This window comes from Ranitomeya variabilis, chromosome 4 (assembly GCF_051348905.1).
Source record: "Ranitomeya variabilis isolate aRanVar5 chromosome 4, aRanVar5.hap1, whole genome shotgun sequence".
Lineage (NCBI taxonomy): Eukaryota > Metazoa > Chordata > Amphibia > Anura > Dendrobatidae > Ranitomeya > Ranitomeya variabilis.
Window position 1 is genome coordinate 530551756 of NC_135235.1, and position 19846 is coordinate 530571601.

Below are 19846 nucleotides of genomic sequence, written 5' to 3' on the forward strand. Positions count from 1 at the left end.
CAGAGAGGAGATGTAGGGTGGTGCTGAGCCATGGAGTGCTTTGTGGATGAGGGTAGTAGTTTTGTACTGGATTCTGGAGTGGATGGGTAGCCAGTGTAATGGCTGGCACAAGGTAGAGGCATCGGTGTAACAGTTGGTGAGGAATATGATCCTGGCAGCAGCATTCAGTACAGATTGGAGAGGGGAGAGTTGGGTAAGAGGGAGGCCGATTAGTAGAGAGTTACAATAGTCCAGACGAGAATGAATAAGTGAAACAGTAAGAGTTTTTGCAGAGTCGAAAGTAAGAAAAGGGCGAATTCTAGAAATGTTTTTGAGATGTAGATAAGAAGAGCGAGCCAGTGATCGGATGTGGGGGGTGAATGAAAGCTCGGAATCAAGGATGACCCCAAGGCAGCGGACATGTTGCTTTGGAGTAATGGTGGAACCGCACACGGAGATGGCAATGTCAGGCAAAGGTAGGTTAGTAGAGGGAGAGAACACGAGGAGTTCAGTTTTTGACAGGTTCAGTTTCAGATAGAGGGAGGACATGATGTTAGAGACAGCGGTAAGACAATCACTGGTGTTTTGTAAAAAGGTTGGCGTGATAACAGGAGAAGAAGTGTATAATTGGGTGTCTTCAGCATAGAGATAGTACTGGAAACCAAATCTACTGATTGTTTGTCCAATAGGGGCAGTATACAAAGAGAAGAGGAGGGGGCCTAGGACTGATCCTTGAGGAACCACAACAGTAAGGGGAAGGTGAGAGGAGGAGGAACCAGCAAAAGATACAGTGAAGGAGCGGTCAGAGAGATAGGAGGAGAACCAGGAGTGAACGGTGTCCTTGAGGCCGATGGAGCCGAGCATAGTGAGGAGGAGCTGATGATCCACAGTGTCAAGTGCTGCGGAGAGATCCAAGAGAATTAGCATGGAGTAGTGACCATTAGATTTAGCTGTTAGTAGGTCATTAGAGACTTTAGTGAGGGCAGTTTCAGTAGAGTGTAAAGAGCGGAAACAAGATTGAAGAGGGTCGAGAAGAGAGTTATCTGAGAGATAGCGGGTAACATTTTCAAAATAAACCTAGGACTCCAGTTATCTAAACTGTCTCAGGGGGAGTCTGTCCTTGTTCCCTGTCTATCACACTCATTCTAAGGGTGCTTTCATTGTGTTCTTGCTATTTGCATCTGAAACCCCCCTCCCCCCCGCAAATTCGGGTGTACACGCCTGTGAGGCCATAGACTATAATGGTGCCGACAGAATCAAAGTGTGCTCTGACGTGCATCATTTGTAGGCGTATACAAACTTTGGTAAGCACTCTTCCAAGTTATACGCTGTCTACTTTCCAGCGTGAGCAAACCATTATTTTGATAAATCCCCCTGTTTCCTCTCTCCATTGCAAATCAGTATATAGAACAACAGATCTCTAATTTGTGAACTGGAGAACTCTATCTAGTGATCTCCAATAAAGAAATAAGATGGTTATGCATTTAATCTACATTTACTTGGTGCGGTTAAATAGCTGGATTTGCTCAAGCCGAGATGTATCTTCTTAACCCCACCAATCTTTACTGACAATAAAGACAGTAATGGAATGTCAAACACTAGTATAACATTATATATCACTCCAAACAATGTGTATAATAATTAAAGTATCCTAATGGGGCCTATAATAAATAATCAAAGTAAGAATCAAAAAAAGGTAAAAAAGGACATGAAATATGAATATAACAATGTGAACGCTGCCTTTATTTATTTGATAGAACGCTGACCACTATCATTGTGATGCAGAATCTGCCATGACCAGTTTTTTCTTTCGATCAGTTACAAAGCTGAAATCCATGAACCCAGCATTAATAGTTAGAACACTGATATCCTGCTTAGAATAGCCCTGTGTCTGGATCATCCTGGAGGTGCTCCCAGGGTGCAGTATCCGTCTATCTATAGAATGACATTTCCGTCTATGATCTTGTCAGTTATTTTCTGTACAGAATTGATGATTCATGGGTGTCAGAATATCATCAGACTTCAGCTTACCACAACAGTCTAACTTTATCAGCATTTTTACTTTCTGATATTCTCACACTTTATCTCCTTTCTTAGTTACTGGTTCCCGTTTCTCAGTCACACCCGAGCTTTTTCTGAACTTTATAGCTACATTTTATATTACCGTAAGATTAAAGGGGTTTTCCGTGACTATACATTGATGACACCTGAAACCGCCATGACACCCAAATAAAGAGAAACTCTGTACGTACATCTACACATGCAGCAATGATGGGTATTGCAGCTTGGCATCATTCGCTTAAATGGAACTGAGCTACAGTACCCTGGGTTTAGACACCCCATTATAAAATGTAATATATGCAGCTAGGTTCAGCACTCTGATCCACCCATTTCACAAAAAAGGTTTTAATTGATAGTAAGGCCTCATTCAGACATCCGTATTTTTCATTGATGTGAAACAAAGCTTCTTAACCATGTCCTAGCTATCAGCCAGTAAAAAATTCAGAAAACATGGATGGCATCCAAATGCTGTTTGATTTTTTTCACGGACTCGTGGACTTTTATTGCCGAGCTTGATCCAACATGCTGATCAATTATTGGACAGGTTTCCGTAGTTTATAGCACAGACCACAAAAATCACTGATATGTGAACCGCCCCATAGACTATCTCCGTGAAAAACTGTAGCCCTCGCACATAAAAAACTTATGTGTGAACGAGCCCTTAGTCCTGGATCCCATGTCTTTCACAGTCCACATGAGGTCTATTTGGGCACATTCAGAGGAGAGTCATTAGAGTTAGGGATCATTCAAAATTAAAATATACCTCGTCATGGTTGGATGGCTTTTTCATTTCTTTAACAAAAAATGTAAATAACTACCGTATGTTTTTTTTACGTGTACAGAAATAGTGGACTTCATGTATTGATTTATGGAAGTGTGCTTACACACAGTGTATGCATATAACCTTCTCACTGATTTGAGTTTGTAGCAGGATGTGTTATTAAGATAGACTTCCTTGTGCTACTGCAGACGATCGTAGTTTCAGTCCAATTGCAAGCTGTCAAAACATTGGATCGCACTCAGACCTATGTTATTCAAAGAGGCAGTGCATATGGTCCGAATAAATTGCAGCATGCATGATTTATCTCAGATCGGATGCACATTCATGCCTATCGGTCAATGGAAAACATCAAGTGTGGTCTGATTTTCACGGACAGGCTGAATGGAGAAGATGGAGAAACTTTTATTTTTTTATTCTCCACATCTGAGAAAAATGGATCCTACTCTGATCAGCATAATCAGACCATTGTTTTCTCAGATGGAGAACTCACGGTCTGCGCCTTCCCTATGAAAGATAATCATATCTTTCATATACAGTTGTGTGAAAAAGTACTTGCCCCCTTCCTGATTTCCTATTTTGCATGTTTGTCACACTTAAATGTTTCAGATCACCAAACAAATTTAAATATTAGACAAAGATAACACAAGCAAACACAAAATGCAGTTTTTAAATTAAGGTCTTTATTATTATGGAAAAAATAAATCCAAACCTATAGAGCTCTTTATGAAAAAGTGATTTCCCTCCCTCCCCTTCCTTAAAACATAAATTAACTGTGGTTTATTACATCTTTGGAAAGCAGAGTTCAAATTCCCTAGTCACACCCAGGCCTCATTACTGCCGCCCCTATTCTCAATCAATAAATAACTTGAATAGAACCTGCCAGACAACGTGAAGTAGACCAAAAGATCCTCAAAAGCTATATATCATACCGCGATCCAGAGAAATTCTGGAACAAATGAGAAACAAAGTAATTGAGATCTATCAGTTTGTAAAAGGTTATAAAGCCATTTCTCAAGCTTTGGGACTCCAGCGAACCACAGTGAGGGCCATTGTCCACAAATGGCGAAAACATGGAACAGTGGTGAACCTTCCCAGGAGTCACCGACCAAAATTTCACAAAGAGCGCAGCGACAACTCATCCAAGAGGTCACAAAAGACCCCACAACAACACGTAAAGAACTACAGGCCTCACATGCCTTAGTTAAGGTCAGTGTTCATGACTTCTTCAGAAGAAAGAGACTGGGCAAAAATGGCCTGCATCTTGATGATCCCCAAGACTTTTCGGAGAATACTCTGGGACTGACGAGACAAAAGTTGAACTTTTTGGAAGTTGTATGTCCCATTACAGCTGGCGTAGAAGTAACGCATCATTTTAGAAAAGGAACATCATACCAACAGTAAAATATGGTGGTAACAGTGCGATGCTCTGGGGCTGTTTATCTGCTTCATTACCTGGAAGACTTGTTGTGGTAAATTAAACCATGAATTCTGCTGTATACCAAAAAATCCTGAAGGAGAATGTCTGTCTGACCATCTGTTTGTGACCTCAGGCTGAAGTGGATTTGTGTTGTGCAGCAGGACAATGATCCAAAGCACACCATCAAGTCCACCTCTGAATAGCTTAAAGGGAACCTGTCACCTCATTTTTCGCATATAAGCTGTGACCACCGCCATTAGGGGCTTATCTACAGCATTGTGTAATGTGTTTACTTGTGTTGTTTTTATCTAATATTTCAATTTATTTTATGATCTGAAACATTTAAGTGTGACAAACATGCAAAAGAATAGGAAATCAGGAAGGGGGCAAACATTTTTTCACACAACTGTATCGATAACCTTAAATAATAAGTTTAATTGTCTAATTTACAAAACTCATTTTCAAAAACCTAATAAAGGTATTAATAAAGAGGAGTCCAAGTCTGTCACTGAAAACATCCAAGAATTACATAGAGAGGAGAGCTACCCCTGCAGTACCAGAAACTGTGAGCAATAAATGTGTTCATCCATTCGCTTATACGACCTGCACACAAGTATACACTTGTGTCTGTTAATCTCCCAATAACCACAATTCTGTGAGCCCCCACATCTCACAAGAGCTAAAAATGTACACTCCTGCTCTAAAAGCACTTTTGGCAAAACATCTCTAATGTCGACTGAACTATAGATTTTCATTGTGTCAGTAAGTATTACATTTAGAGGATGGAATTTATTGCTGATTGTTTATACCAAATTGAGTTTTTGAAGATTAATATTAAAAATTGTGAAGACAAAAACAGAATCACCAGATTCTCTTAAATTTCGCTTGTTGCTTTGATGTGACTGTTTGAAGATCTGAAATATGATAATGTCTGATTTGCTGCATGCCAGCATTCGGGACAGCACCTGCTGATACTGTCATTCAGGTTTTTTCACTGAGAAAAACAATTATAGTCATACTCAAAGCACTGGTGTAGCTAGAGCTTTTGCCGCCCGGGGCTGTTTCCGAGTTTGGGGCCCCCCTCATTGCCGTCACTCAATGCCGGGCACCGCCCCCTCAGCACTGTTTACCCATGAAATCCGGTGCCTGCGCTGTGTATCGCTGTTTGGTGCAGGCGCAGAGAGCTCTGGCCATCTGACGTCACAGCCAGGCTTGCAGACTGTGCCTGTGCGGCCACCCACCTTGGTAATCCCAGCCCCGCAGTGTGTTATGCATTATGCAGAGTGCGGGGCTGGGATTCACAAGCAGGGCGGCCGCACAGGGGCAGTGTCCAGCATTGCCCCAGTGTGTCCAGCATTGCCCCAGTGTGTCCAGCTATCTGCCCCAGTGTCCAGCATTGCCCCCAGTGTCCAGCATTGCCCCCAGTGTGCCCAGCAATCTGCCCCAGTGTCCAGCATTGCCCCCAGTGTGTCCAGCAATCTGCCCCAGTGTCCAGCATTGCCCCCAGTGTGTCCAGCATTGCCCCCAGTGTGTCCAACATTGCCCCCAGTGTGTCCAGCATTGCCCCAGTGTGTCCAGCAATCTGCCCCCAGTGCGTCCAGCAATCTGCCCCCAGTGCCTCCAGCAATCTGCCCCCAGTGCGTCTCCAGCAATCTGCCCCCAGTGCGTCTCCAGCAATCTGCCCCCAGTGCGTCTCCAGCAATCTGCCCCCAGTGCGTCTCCAGCAATCTGCCCCCAGTGCATCTCCAGCATATTGCCCCCAGTGTGTCTCCAGCAATCTGCCCCCAGTGTGTCTCCAGCATATTGCCCCCAGTGTGTCTCCAGCATATTGCCCACAGTGTGTCTCCAGCATATTGCCCCCAGTCTGTCTCCAGCATATTACCCACAGTCTGTCTCCAGCATATTACCCACAGTCTGTCTCCAGCATATTACCCACAGTCTGTCTGAGTCAGACATAAAGAAAAAAAAAAAAAAAAGTAAAATCCTCACCTCTCCCGTTCCCAGCGCAGGTCCCGTGCACTCAGCGTCTCTCCGGCTCTGCAACGCTCAGGACAGAGAGGCTGAGCGCGCAGTGATGACGTCATCACACCCTCTGCCCTGAGATGTCGCAGAGTCAGAGGGCGCCGAAGACACTGCAGCTGCCGCAGGAACCAGGAGAGGTGAGTATTAGAAGGGGGGGCCCAATGCCAGCGCGGGGGGGGGGGGGGGGCCCTGGTCGTGGCGGTGGTCGGCGCCGCCCGAAGATTTAAAGGGCCCGCGTCTCCTTTTTTTTTTTTTTTTCTTCCTCCTCCTCCTCTCTGGGTCGGAGCCGCCCCCGGCATTGTGCCGCCCGGGGCGGCCTGCCCCCCCACACCCCCCTTCCTAAGCCACTGACTCACAGATCCATGTAATGGACGAAACCTCGGCTCACACGGAAAATCATCTTTTCTCAATAAATCATAATTGTCAAATAACCCATGATCTCATACTGGGTAAATGTAAGATGCCACTGCTGGACAGACGTGCAGTAAATAATGTTACATTTTATGTGAAGTTATTTAATCTACATTATTTTTCCTTTAAATTAAATTTGAGTTTCATTTTTTTTAAATGTGTTAAAGAGAGTCTTTCAGCAGAAATTGACTATTTTAACCAAGCACTGGCAATCAGTGCACACAAGCAGTTCAGCACACCTTCCAATTACTTGTTTGCATCTATCTCCACCTCACCAAAACTCTCACGGTGCTAGTGGGGATCTCATCGAGGTCACAGCAGTTCAGCCCGGCAGGACCCGCAGCCCCAGTGACCAGAGGTAACCTCGATGACATCACCGCCGGTCACTCAGTTCATTCACCAATGGTTCTCAGCCTGGACGGCATCACGGCACTGTCCAGGATGAACACTGTTTTTCCCCCAGACATGGATTACATGCGTGGGACAGAACGACGGACAGGTATGTTAGTTTTATTACAGGAGAACGAGGGCTTCGGTGGAATAGTCGTTAAGTGATTATTACTGTGTTTGTTATTTCTAAATAAAAAAGTAAAAGTGTGTTTTGCTTCATTTCTAATAAAGGACTTTATTCTTGCTGTGTGTTTATTTACCATACCACTATAGGATTAGTAATGGATAGGAGTCTTATAGACGCTTCTTCATTACTAAGCCGTTGGCTTGATGTCACCTGACAGTACAAAGGTGACATCAACTCCACAAATATTAACCCCACTTGCCACCGCTACAGGGCAAGTAGGAAGAGCCAGGCAAAGCTCCAGAATTGGCGCTTCTAATAATGTGCCTTTTCTGAGCAGCTGCGGGCTACTATTTTTAGGCTGGGGGGGCATTATCCATGGTCCCTTACCAGCCTGAGAATACCAGCCCTCAGCTGTCTGCTTTAGCAAGGCTAGTTGTCAAAAATGGGGGGGACTCTGCGCCGTTTTTTAATCATTTATTTAAATAATTTAAAAAAACAGCGTGGGGACCCCTCTATTCTTCATAACTAGCCTTGCTGAAACTGACAGCTGACGGTTACAGCCCCCAGCTGGCTGGTTATCAGAAATATAGGGGAACCCAAGCCATTTTTTTTTTATTGTTTATTTACAGCGCAGGAGCCGGCTGATGAATACTATCATCAGCTGCTCCTGCTCTCTCTGTTATTAGCAGCAGCAGGTGTCGGATGATGGGAGCTGTAGTTCTATCAGCTGACACCAATGACCGGAGGTAAACTTTATACCTCCAATCACAGCTGAACGCTCATGCTGTCTTTTGACAGCGTGGGAACCTCGGCTCTCTGACCAGTGTGGATGATTTCACCACCGATCAGAAGCAGTGTTTATCCGGTGTTCAGGTAGCCGAAGCCGAACAGTAACACGGACTTCCTGGTGAAGTCCGTGTTCGGCGTCTGGGCCCAAGCAGTAGGTTTTCGGTAAGGACGCCGAACTTTACTGTTCAGGTTTGCCCATCTCCAGCAGCGAGGAGCCGGCTGTCAATCAGCATAAATAGTCCTGCCTTTTCAACAGGAAAAGAAACTGCCTCTCTATTGACGTGATATCAGTAGATGTCTGTGCCTGCTCTGTGCCGGAAGAGAATGTCCCCGGGCACAACAGGCAGGTACGTAGCAACTTGGGCACTTTTTTTTTTTTAACTCCCGGATATCCCCTTTAATTGACAGAGGAAGGGAGAGATAGTTGGAATTCAAATATGTGGGAGGTGCACTGAGCTGTTTGGCCATGCCATGGCATGTGTTTCTTTTTTGAGCAGTCATTTTGTACTGTACTAAACTTTAATGATGTAATACCTTTGCAAAATATGTGAGGCATTCCCATGTTGTAAAGTGATAACTTATTGTCAGTGTATGTCATCACTGTCTGATGTTTGGAAGTCCCAAGGTGGCACGGAGATAAATCTGCTCCTTCATTCACAGGATCCGTCAACGTCCAAGAGGTCAGACCCTTACTGATTATAAAGTGACGTCAGAGCCTAGCACCCTCAGTATGGTCCTCTTTTGTAATCACTTTCTAGTCTGGTCAAGAGATGATAGTCCTGACCGGAGACCTCCTTTATTAACTCCAAATTGTTTAATAGCGTATATAAAAATGGATTTCCTTAACTAGACAGCCCCTTTACTTGACAGTTCTTCAAGTAAACCATACATTAAAAGTTCCTTTAAGAAATACTACCATTAAGTAATATAAACATAGGTCCTCCATACCGCTAGACTACAAGACACGAAGAAACAACTGTGGTTAATTGTTCAATAGCACCTAACACATTATAAAGCATGCTCTCAGCCTCCTCACCAGACACGTGGCCATCAGCATGAATCTGCCATTTGTTGCATTTCAAGCTATGTTGCTTCATTGTACAGTAGAGCGACTCACGTATGTTGCTTTTGGAGAGCAGTATGTGAAATTTCTGCTTGTAGTCTTCTCTGGGGTCATGAACTTTCACCCCAGATACTGCCAATCACAGCTCTGCAATCTCTGAGACAGCTAAATCAGCTGCTGAGCTGTAATTGGCAGTGTCTGCGAATAAGGAGTAAAAGCGCCCGCCCCCAGAGAAATCTGAAGAAATGACTGGTTGAACTGGAAGAAGAGATTTCACATACTGCCCTCCAAATAGACACAAATGTGAATATTTCTGCAATAAAGCAGTGCAGCGCAAAACATAAAAGAGCATCAGAGTCAGGGGAGCTCAGGAATTTTTACAAGTTGTTTAATTCATTTTTTTGTGTGCAAGTGACAGGTCTTATTTAAATGTAAAAAATAGCTGAAAAAAAAAGATAAATCTAAACTGTGTAGTTATTTGTATTGCCTTACAGTAATGGTATACGTAAAGATGCTGAAAGACAGCCCATTTCTTGCATGTATGGATCTAGATACTGCAGAAAAAGAGACCATTGATCCAGTTTTCATGTGGATAGGACCTAATGGAATGAGCCTTAAAAGTGAGTACATAATATATACATGAACATGTTAAATCTACCACTTTATTAAATTAACATCTTTAATGGCCTCCCATTGCAATCATTCTTAGTTTTCTCATTTTAGTCTTTTGTCTTAGGCTTTCATGAGCCATAACTTGTTTATTTTTCCACCAATATAGCTTTATGAAAGTTGTTGGTTTTTCTTTGTGAGACAAGATGTAGTTTTGAATGTTGATATTTAAAGGGAACCTGTCACCCCCAAAATCGAAGATGAGCTAAGCCCACCGGCATCAGGGGCTTATCTACAGCATTCTGTAATGCTGTAGATAAGCCCCCGATGTTTCCTGAAAGATGAGAAAAAGAGGTTAGATTATACTCACCCAGGGGCTGTCCCGCTGCGGTCCGGTCCGGGGCCTCCCATCTTACGATGACGTCCTCTTGTCTTCACGCTGCAGCTCCGGCGCAGGCGTATTTGTCTGCCCTGTTGAGGGCAGAGCAAAGTACTGCAGTGCGCAGGCGCCAGGAAAGGTCAGAGAGGCCGGGTGCCTGCACACTGCAGTACTTTACGCTGCCCTCAATAGGGCAAATCAGTATGCCTGTGCAGGAGCCTCGACAGAAGCAAGGAAGAGGACGTCATCGCATAAAGATGGGAGGCGCCTGACCCGGACCCACGACGCCCATCGGACCCGAACCGGAACAGACCAAGTATGCCTGCGCCGGAGCCGCAGCGTGAAGAGAAGAAGAGGACGTCATCGTAAGAAGATGGGAGGCCCCGGACCGGACCGCGACGCCCACCGCAGCGGGACCGCCCCCCCAGGTGAGTATAATCTAACCTTTTTCTCATCTTTCAGGATACATCGGGGGCTTATCTACAGCATTACAAAATGCTGTAGATAAGCCCCTGATGCCGGTGGGCTTAGCTCATCTTCGATTTTGGGGGTGACAGGTTCCCTTTAATTTACCATACTTAAGAAAATAAATATTCTGTGGGGTAAAATGGTGGAAAACCTGCAATTGCTCCTCGGGTTTCTTGAGAATGGCAAGTTACCATAATATTATTTTTCAAGTCATTATGATTACTAAGTGTAGACAATTTTCTTATGTTTAAGGCCATAATCACACATTACTGCATTTTTTACTCTGCTTTTTTTGTGTAGAAAATGTACTATGTTTAAGGCATCATTCAGATGTCTGTTACACGTACGTTTGTTATCAGTGCATTTCTTCAATACAATTGATTATATCTGATGAAATTGTTCACATGTCCATATTTTTTTTTTTTTATGGACCGTATGTCCGTTCAAAAATCACAGCGCGGATGAAAAGTGCGAATACATGTATGGGTCCTTGAAAAGCACGTACAGCACAGAGATGGCATCCGTGTTTTATCCATGTGCTGCCTGTGTTTAAAACGGCAAAGGATTGGAGTTTCGTAATTTATTTTTCCATACGTGAAAACACTGATGACGCAAAACGCATCGCTTTATAGTTCCTGCAAAGTGGATTGGATTTATAAAATTCTCATTCCCTGTAAGGTTCTTTTTAACGCAATGTAAACTGTCCTGTGTGCTAGTTTCAAATTAGCAATACGTCAGTTTCTCTTTTGGGTACGCTGCGTTTTCTGTATGGAATTTCCCCATAGACTCACATTAGGTGTGGAAATTCTGCAGGTAAAAAACACATATAATCCGCAGCGGAAACACATCAAAAACCGCACGTACGTATATCAAAGTTTTGTCAAAGTCAAACACCAGCAATTATCAAAAAACAAAGCCGATTTTTTTAAAACATGAAACACAAACCAGAGTCAAAAACATGATAAAAAGTATGTTAAAAAACGCAAGTAAGAATATAAATAATAGGCACAGAAAATCTGCAACATCAAAAAGCACCAAAAGTTTATCATGGGAACATAGCCTTATGGTGCCTAAAGAGCAGAACCCCCCAAAAGCAAACCAATTTTGAGAACTAAATACCAGTACCTCAAAGAATGGATCTAAAGGTACAGTTGTGCTAAAAAATTTACATACCTCAGCAGAATTTGTGCTTTCTTGGCCTTTCTTTCAGAGAATATGAATAATATATTACACCAAAACTTTTTCTCCACTCATGTTTAGTGCTTGGGTGAAACAATTTATTGTCAAACTACTGTGTTTCTCTTTTTAAATCATAATGACAACCCAAAACATCCAAATGACCTTGATCAAAAGTTCACATACCCTGGTGATTTTGGCCTGATAACATGCAGAGAAGTTGACACAAATGGGTTTGAATGGCTACTAAAGGTAAAATCCTCACCTGTGACCTGTTTGCTTGTAATCAGTGTGTGTGCATAAAAACTGAGTGAGTTTCTGTGATCCAGACAGACTCTTGCATCCTTCATCCAGCCACTCACATTTCTGGATTGTGAGTCATGGGGAAAGCAAAAGAATTGTCAACGGATCTACGGGAAAAGGTAGTTGAACTGTATAAAACAGGAAAGAGATACAAAAAGATATCCAAGGAATTGATAATGCCAGTCAGCAGCATTCAAACTGTGATTAACAAATGAAATATCAGGGGCTCTGTAAAAACAAAACCACGGTCAGGTAGATCAACAAAAATGTAATTTACAACTGCCAGAAAAATTGTTCGAGATGCAAAGAAAAACCCACAAATAACATCAGGACTCTCTGAAAACTAGTGGTGTGGCTGTTTCAAGATGCACAATAAGGAAGCACTTGAAGAAAAATGTGCTGCTTGGTCGGGTTGCCAGAAGAAAGAGATTACTGTGCAAATGCCACAAAGTATCTCACCTACAATACGCAAAACAGCACAGAGACAAGCCTCAAAACTTCTGGAACAAGTTAATTTGGAGTGATGAGACCAAAATTTAACTTTTTGGCCACAACCATAAACATTACATTTGGAGATAGGTCAACAAGGCCTATGATGAAAGGAACACCATTCCTACTGTAAAGCATGGAGGTGGATCGCTGATGTTTTGGGGATGTGTGAGCTACAAAGGCAAGGAAATTTGGTTAAAGTTAAAGGAAAGATGAATGCAGTACGTTATCAGCAAATACTGGAGGGAAATTTTCAATCATCAGCCTGGAAGCTGTGCATGGGACATACTTGGACGTTCCAACATGACAACAATCCAAAACACAAGGCCAAGTCAAGCTTTGAGTGGGCAGCTTTACCATCTGAGAAAATAAAGAACCTTATCCACAACTAACACAAAAGACTTCAAGCTGTCATTGATGTTAGAGGGGGCAATACATGGTATGAAGAAATGGAGTTTGTGAACTTTTGATCAGGGTTATTTGGATGTTTTGAGTTGTCATTATGATTTAAAAAAGCACAGTAGTTTGACAATGAATGGCGTCACCCAACCACTAACCATGAGTGGATAAACATTTTTGGTGTTATTCATATTCTCTGAAAAAAAGGTCAAGAAAGCAAAAATCCTGCCTGGGTATGTAAACCTTTGAGCACAACTGTATAGTGAGCATTTTTAAATGTTTTGTTTCACAGAAAATGTTATCACTGAAATGTGAATATAAAATATATATATATTTCCCACTAAAATATTTGCTTTTCTCATTATCACAACGAGTAGTATGAGCATTCCACAATTTCCCCCAAATGCAGCAGTTCTCCAGAAAAGACTGACTCTGTAGTCAGAAAATCGTGTTTTGGGCACAGGGCAGGGTTCAGAGGGGAAAGATCACTATTTGACTTTTGGAATGCTAAATTGAATAGAATAGATTGCAGACCCAATGCGGCATTGTTAAGGGCTTGTCTATTTTTGGATATGTAAGAGTTTTTTTATCTTCTACTTTTCTGAAGATGAGATGTACTAAAAATTGCAATTCTGGCATTAAATTTATTTTAAATATTTTATCTTTGCGCCATTAATTGTGCATATTCATGACATCTTTATTCTACGGGCCAATGTGATTACGGTGATGCTAAAGTTTCTTTTTCTTTTCTTATGTTTTACTGCTTTGACACAATAAAAATCCTTTAGTTAAAAAAAAAATGTTTTTGTGTCACCATATTCTGAGAGTTATAACATTTTAATTTTTGCATTGACAGACCTGAGTAGGGGCTTGTTTTTTTGCAGGATGATTTGGAGTTTTTATTGGTACCAGTTTGGGGTGCATAACATCTTTTGATCACTTTTTAACCATTCAATGCCCAATGATGGAAATATCCGTCATAGAGCGCCTCCCCCTCTTTGGTGCGGGCTCCGGCCCTGAGTCTCACCTTTTCTGGCACAAGGCAGCTTATCTGATCAGCTGTCATGCGCCCCTAACAGCCACGGATGGAATCGAAATTTACCTGCGGCAGTTAAAGGGAATCTGTCACCTAATTTTGTGCCTATAAACTGCGGCCACCGCCATCATGGGCTTATCTACATCATTATGTAATGCTGTAGATAATTCCCCGATGTAACCTGAAAGATGAGAAAAAGAGGTTGAACTTTGCTCACCCAGGGGCGGTCCGGTGCGGTCTGGGTTCATTGGGTGTCGCAGGCTCGGGTCTGGGGCCTCCTGATATTTTAGTGATTTTTTTTGTTTGCTTTTATAATTAAAAAAAAAAAACACAATTTTTTTACTTAGTCCTGCTATGGAACTTGAACTTTTAATAGGCTTATATCTGGTAGTATAGGTGGCAAGCATATTTGACCTGTCAGTTTTAGGGTGGGGCTGCATGACGACGTGTGTCATGCGACAGACATTCTCAGACCAGAAACATTTGCTACTTACTGTTACACAGCTATTTTAGAGCTGCAAATTTGCTGTAAAAAAAGGCAAAATTGAAGATAAATCAGTCACATGAAAGTTGCATTACAGTCTATGGCGCATGCAATTTGCGACCAGTAACAGATAATCCAATACAGTTGGAAACATTTGCTACTCTGTGTTATGCAGGAGGTCGTATGTCACAATGAATGCAACACCATAGGAAATTATTAGATGTTGCAATGAGACACTAATTTGAGAGTCGAACGACACATGTCACTGTCTAACCCTAGTCTAAGGCTAGTTTCACACTAGCGTTAACTGCAATACGTCGCAAATGCGTCGTTTTGCCGAAAATACGCATCCAGCAAAAGTTCTTGCTGGATACGTTTTTTCGTCATAGACTAACATTAGCGACGCATTAGCGACGCATTGCAAAACGTCGCGTCCGTTTTGCGACGCTTGGGCGTGTGTTAGCGGACCGTCGGGAGAAAAAAACGTTACATGTAACGTTTTTTGCTCCCGACGGTCCGCTTTTTCCGACCGCGCATGCGCGGCCGGAACTCCGCCCCCACCTCCCCGCACTTCCCCGCACCTCACAATGGGGCAGCGGATGCGTGGGAAAAATGCATCCGCTGCCCCCGTTGTGCGGCGGAGACCACGCTAGCGTCGGGAACCTCGGCCCGACGCACAGCGACGGGTTGTTCCCGACGCTAGTGTGAAAGTAGCCTAAAACTGACACACAACCTGCCTTAAAGGGGCATTCTCATCTCCAAGAACATATCCCAATATGTAGCAGGTGTAATAATATTAGCAAATACTTTCAGTTAGAAATGTAGTATAGTTCTCCTGATTCGCTATGTTACTTACATGGGGTAATTGACATAGCGAGTGAGAAGAAATATACCGTACTACATTTCTAATTGGAGGTATTTGCTATTATTGTTATTATAATTATTATTATTACTACACCTACTACATATTGAGATAGGACCTTGGAGATGGAAATAACCCTTTAATCTAAATAGCCCACTGCAGTTGTCAGACCCAGAGGGTTGCCACGGCAACCTTCAGCACACCACAATCAGGTTGCTGCAGAGCTAGTGGGGTGAAAGAAAGAACTCTCTTCTTCATCACCTAGATGCCGCAGTCACTATTGAACAAAGCATCTTGGGGTTTAAACAGCCAGTGTCATTGCTGGCACTAAGGGTATGTGCACACGCTGCGGATTACTCTGCGGATTTTTCCGGACTGATTTTGGTAAATCCGCAGGTAAATCGCACTGCGAATTTCCTGTGGAATTACCGCGGATTTACCTCGATTTTTGTGCGGATTCCACCTACTGTTTTACACCTGCGGATTCCTATTATGGAGCAGGTGTAAACCGCTCCGGAATCCGCACAAAGAATTGACATGCTGCAAAATAAACAACGCAGCGTTTCTGCCTGTTTTTTTTCCACAGCATGTGCACTGGAAATTTTGTTTTCCATAGGTTTACATGGTACTGTAAACTCAGGGAAAACCGCTGCCAGTCCGCAGCGGCCAATCCGCTACGGACCCGCAGCAAAACCTGCAGCGTGTGCACATACCCTAACACTGGCTTATAAATACGGCAGCATAGCTGTAAATTGAACCAAGATCTCATGGTGTACATGTAGAACATTTTGAAAGAAGACCATCTCAATCATGATATACATGAAATATTAGAAAAGGGTTACATAGCACAGGGACTTAGCACAAACAATAGAGACATAGGGACTTAGCACAAACAATTTCTTTGAGGTTGCAGATATTTTTTTGCCAGGGCAGACTGCCAGACATTGCCTTGCTGGAAATGCTTATTACAATGTCTTTAGAAATATATTTATTGGAGAATGTGGCCAGGCTATAGGTGGTTTCCAGAGATTTGCATCAAATGTGTAAATTCTGTTTTGATCATCAATCATACCAGTCCAATGTACTGATGGTCTGGTAATTTTTCTCAGGATTTTTCGATATATACCTTATGTAAATAGATTTAAAGAGGATTTGCCAGATGCCAAAAATCTGTGTTTTTTTTTGTTTTTTTTTTTACTTGGGGTAAATGTAGCCATTCTCCTGAAAGTGACATTATTTCTTGTGCCTGTTCTCTTCCCTTTATATAAATGTAGTCCTGTTAGCCAACGCAGAGTGGTCCTAAACCCTTCTCTATGAGAGTCTTTATGAAGATCATTCCCTTTGGATAGCAAAACTAGTGTGGTAGCTCAGCACACTCAGATGTACACGGAGGTAGACAGGGGAACACTGTCTCTTTAAGATCTTCACTGGTTTATTATATACTAGATGGTAGCCCGATTCTAACGCATCGGGTATTCTAGAATATGTATGTAGTTTATTTATGAAGATTTTAGAATAATACATTGAATACACAGGATTCGGCCGGCCGCGACCAATTAGCGAAGCGTGGTTCAAATCCCGGACTGCGCCTGTCACTGATTGTTCGCGGCCGGCCACGTAGTATATAGCACGGCCACGTAGTTTATAACAGCCCACGGAGTATATAGCACAGCCACGTAGTATATAGCACAGCCCACGGAGTGTATAACAGCCCACATAGCATATAACACAGCCACGTAGTATATAACAGCCCACGCACGCAGTATATAACACAGGCCACGTAGTGTATAACACAGGCCACGTAGTGTATAACACAGCCATGTAGTATGCATATGCAGCATCAATAGTAAAAAAGACCTAATGTTAAAAATAGTAAAAAAATGATTATACTCACCCTCCGACATCCCGATCTCCTCGGTGCTGCACGCTGTGATCCGGTTCCAAAGATGCTATGCGAGAAGGACCTTCGTGACGTCACGGTCATGTGACCGCGACGTCATCGCAGTTCTTACTCGCATAGCAAACCTGCGACCGGAGGGCCACGTGCAGCGCTGAGAGGCGGGACAACTTCAGGGGCCATCAGAAGGTGAGTATAGCATTATTTTTTATTTTAATTCTTTTTTTTTTTACACAAATATGGTTCCCAGGGCCTGGAGGAGAGTCTCCTCTCCTCCACCCCGGGTACCATCCGCACATGATCCGCTTACTTCCCGCATGGTGGGCATAGCCCCATGCGGGAAGTAAGGGGATCAATGCATTCCTATGCGTGCAGAATTGCCGCGATTCCGCACAAAGAAGTGACATGCTGCGGATTGTAAACTGCTGCGTTCCCGCGCGTTTTTTTCCGCAGCATGTGCACAGCGTTTTCAGTTTCCCATAGGTTTACATTGAACTGTAAACTCATGGGAAACTGCTGCAGACCCGCAGCTGCGGAAACGCTGCGGATCCGCAGCAAAATCCGCAACGTGTGCACAAACCCTGAAGCTAATAGTCTCAGTTAAACATATCTCCCCTCCAGCACTTTGCCAGTGACTTTGTCACACTAGATTTACATATACAGCACAAATAGGAATATCTCAGGAACGGACAGGCATTGGAACAAAAAAAAAACTATGGCAATTTCAGAAGAGCAGCAGCATTTACATCAGGTGAAAATATTACATGTTTATGCCAAGTGAAAGGTATAATGTACTTAAAAGATTATACATTTGTATTAGGTAGGTGAGATTATAGTGTAGGACAAGGTCTGCATCCTAGATCTGACCTGAACATGGTTAGATGCTATGGCCCCATGTAGATATCGTATATATTCGAGTATAAGCCAAGGCACCTAAATTTGCCGTGAAAAACTGGGAAAACGTATTGACTTGAGTATAAGCCGGGTATACATTGTTCCATCATCCCTATCCTGGTATAAATGACTCCCCATCCCTGTCCTTGTATGCATGGCTCCTCTTTCCCTTGGTGCATGGCTCCTTATACCCGTCCTTGTGTGCATGGCTCCCCGTCCCTGTATTCATGGCTCCTTATCTCCTATCCCTGTATGCATGGTTCCTATAAAAAAAAAAAAGACATCCTACTTACCTTCCATGCGTGCCCTCGCTGCACCTTGTTCCAGCACCAGCAGCTCTTCCGGCCGTGCGATCACCTGTCCCTGCTCATTATGAATATTCACTCCACGCCTATGGGAGTGGAGAGATGTGAATATTCATTAATTTAATGAGCGGGGGACACATGATCATTCAGCCGGAAGAGCTGCTGGCGCCAGCCGGAACGAGATGCAGCGAGGGCGCGCAGGGAAGGTACCGTAAGTAGGATGCGTGCTGGAAGCCTGCGGCTGTAACTGCGTGCTACAAGAGAACTGCCAGCCCAGTGAATATTCATTTCTCTTTAGCAGTGGGCACAAGCTTTAGCTGCAGCCGCCGTCTCCTGCCTCTGTGACGCGCTGCTCCGCCGCTCCCCCTCCCTCGCCATCTTTCTGGTAAAGTGACTCATGTATAAGCGGGGGGGGGGGGGGGGGGGCGTTTTCAGCACAAAATAATGTGCTGAAAAACTCAGCTTATACACGTGTATATACGGTAATCACAATCTGTTGTGGATATTGGACATGTGCGAGCCCTGGGCACCAAGCAAACAATGGGCATCCTACAAATAGTATTTCCTGCTTGATCTCACAGCAAGCCTATCATAATCCTTACTATACCTTTAGGGAGTTTCATTAGAGGAAAGCTGTACGCTCTGGCACGTAAATTAACACAAACGGCAAGCTTCACGCTTGACAATAAACTGCAAGCACATGCCACGTGTTCCTCAGAGTGAACCGAAATCTGACAAACTATTGAAATGTCCTCCATATACCTAGTACCCTAATGGGATTATATGTGTGGAAACTCCAGCCCCATCTAATATTCCTGAGCACCATTTAAAGTGCGGAATACAACCTCTAATGACGTTACCTTAGCCAATAAATACCAGAAAGTCAAAATATTTTATGCCATATTCATTCCACAGGTCTTCGTTTTGTCAAATAGACACCAATATGTAATCTATTAGTTGTTTTGCACACTAGCAGAAATAAGCCTCTAGACCAGCAGGGCCGATTCCTGCTAGTAAATTGTGGTTAACACCTTCAGACATGAAAGGACCTTCATAAGTAGGTTACTTCGCTACCCAAGTTGTTGGTCTCTGTGGGATTCATCTGAGATGCCACTTCACAGCTGTCAGCTAGTATAACTTGCAGCTTTTGACTCCACAAGCATAAAGTGACCTTTCATGGCTGACTAGTCAAGACATATTGCAGATTGCGCCTTTACTGGAACTGTTTGCATAGCCTCCTCTACATATTATGCATCAGTATATTCCAGCTGTCAGCGACAACTCATTTCCTGTTTTTGTTTCAGGGCACAGTAACATGAATCTAACCCAAACAGGAAAGCTCATGCTGAAGACTTTTACCATATCCATGTCTGGCTCCTACAGCTGCACACTGAGTTATAAGAGCGTCAACAGCGATTTTACAAAGGAAAAGGAGACATTTATGACCTATGAATTTGTTGTTCTTGGTAAGAATGAAAACTTGATTATGCTATAGAAGGAAACTT

The 19846-nt window shown here is 43.2% G+C and overlaps 1 protein-coding gene across 3 annotated transcripts in view; it reads left to right on the plus strand.

Annotated features, from left to right (window-relative positions):
- ZPBP2 (zona pellucida binding protein 2) overlaps positions 1-19846 on the plus strand; it is a 161843-nt gene that overhangs the window by 4587 nt on the left and 137410 nt on the right. For 2 of the 3 annotated variants that reach the window (XM_077252370.1, XM_077252367.1), the window contains exons 3-4: positions 9535-9660; positions 19646-19807. In XM_077252370.1, the coding sequence (XP_077108485.1) occupies positions 9535-9660; positions 19646-19807 (288 nt within the window). Of the gene's footprint in view, positions 1-9514; positions 9661-19645; positions 19808-19846 lie in introns of all 3 variants that reach the window. The other variant, XM_077252368.1, reaches the window with a different exon arrangement.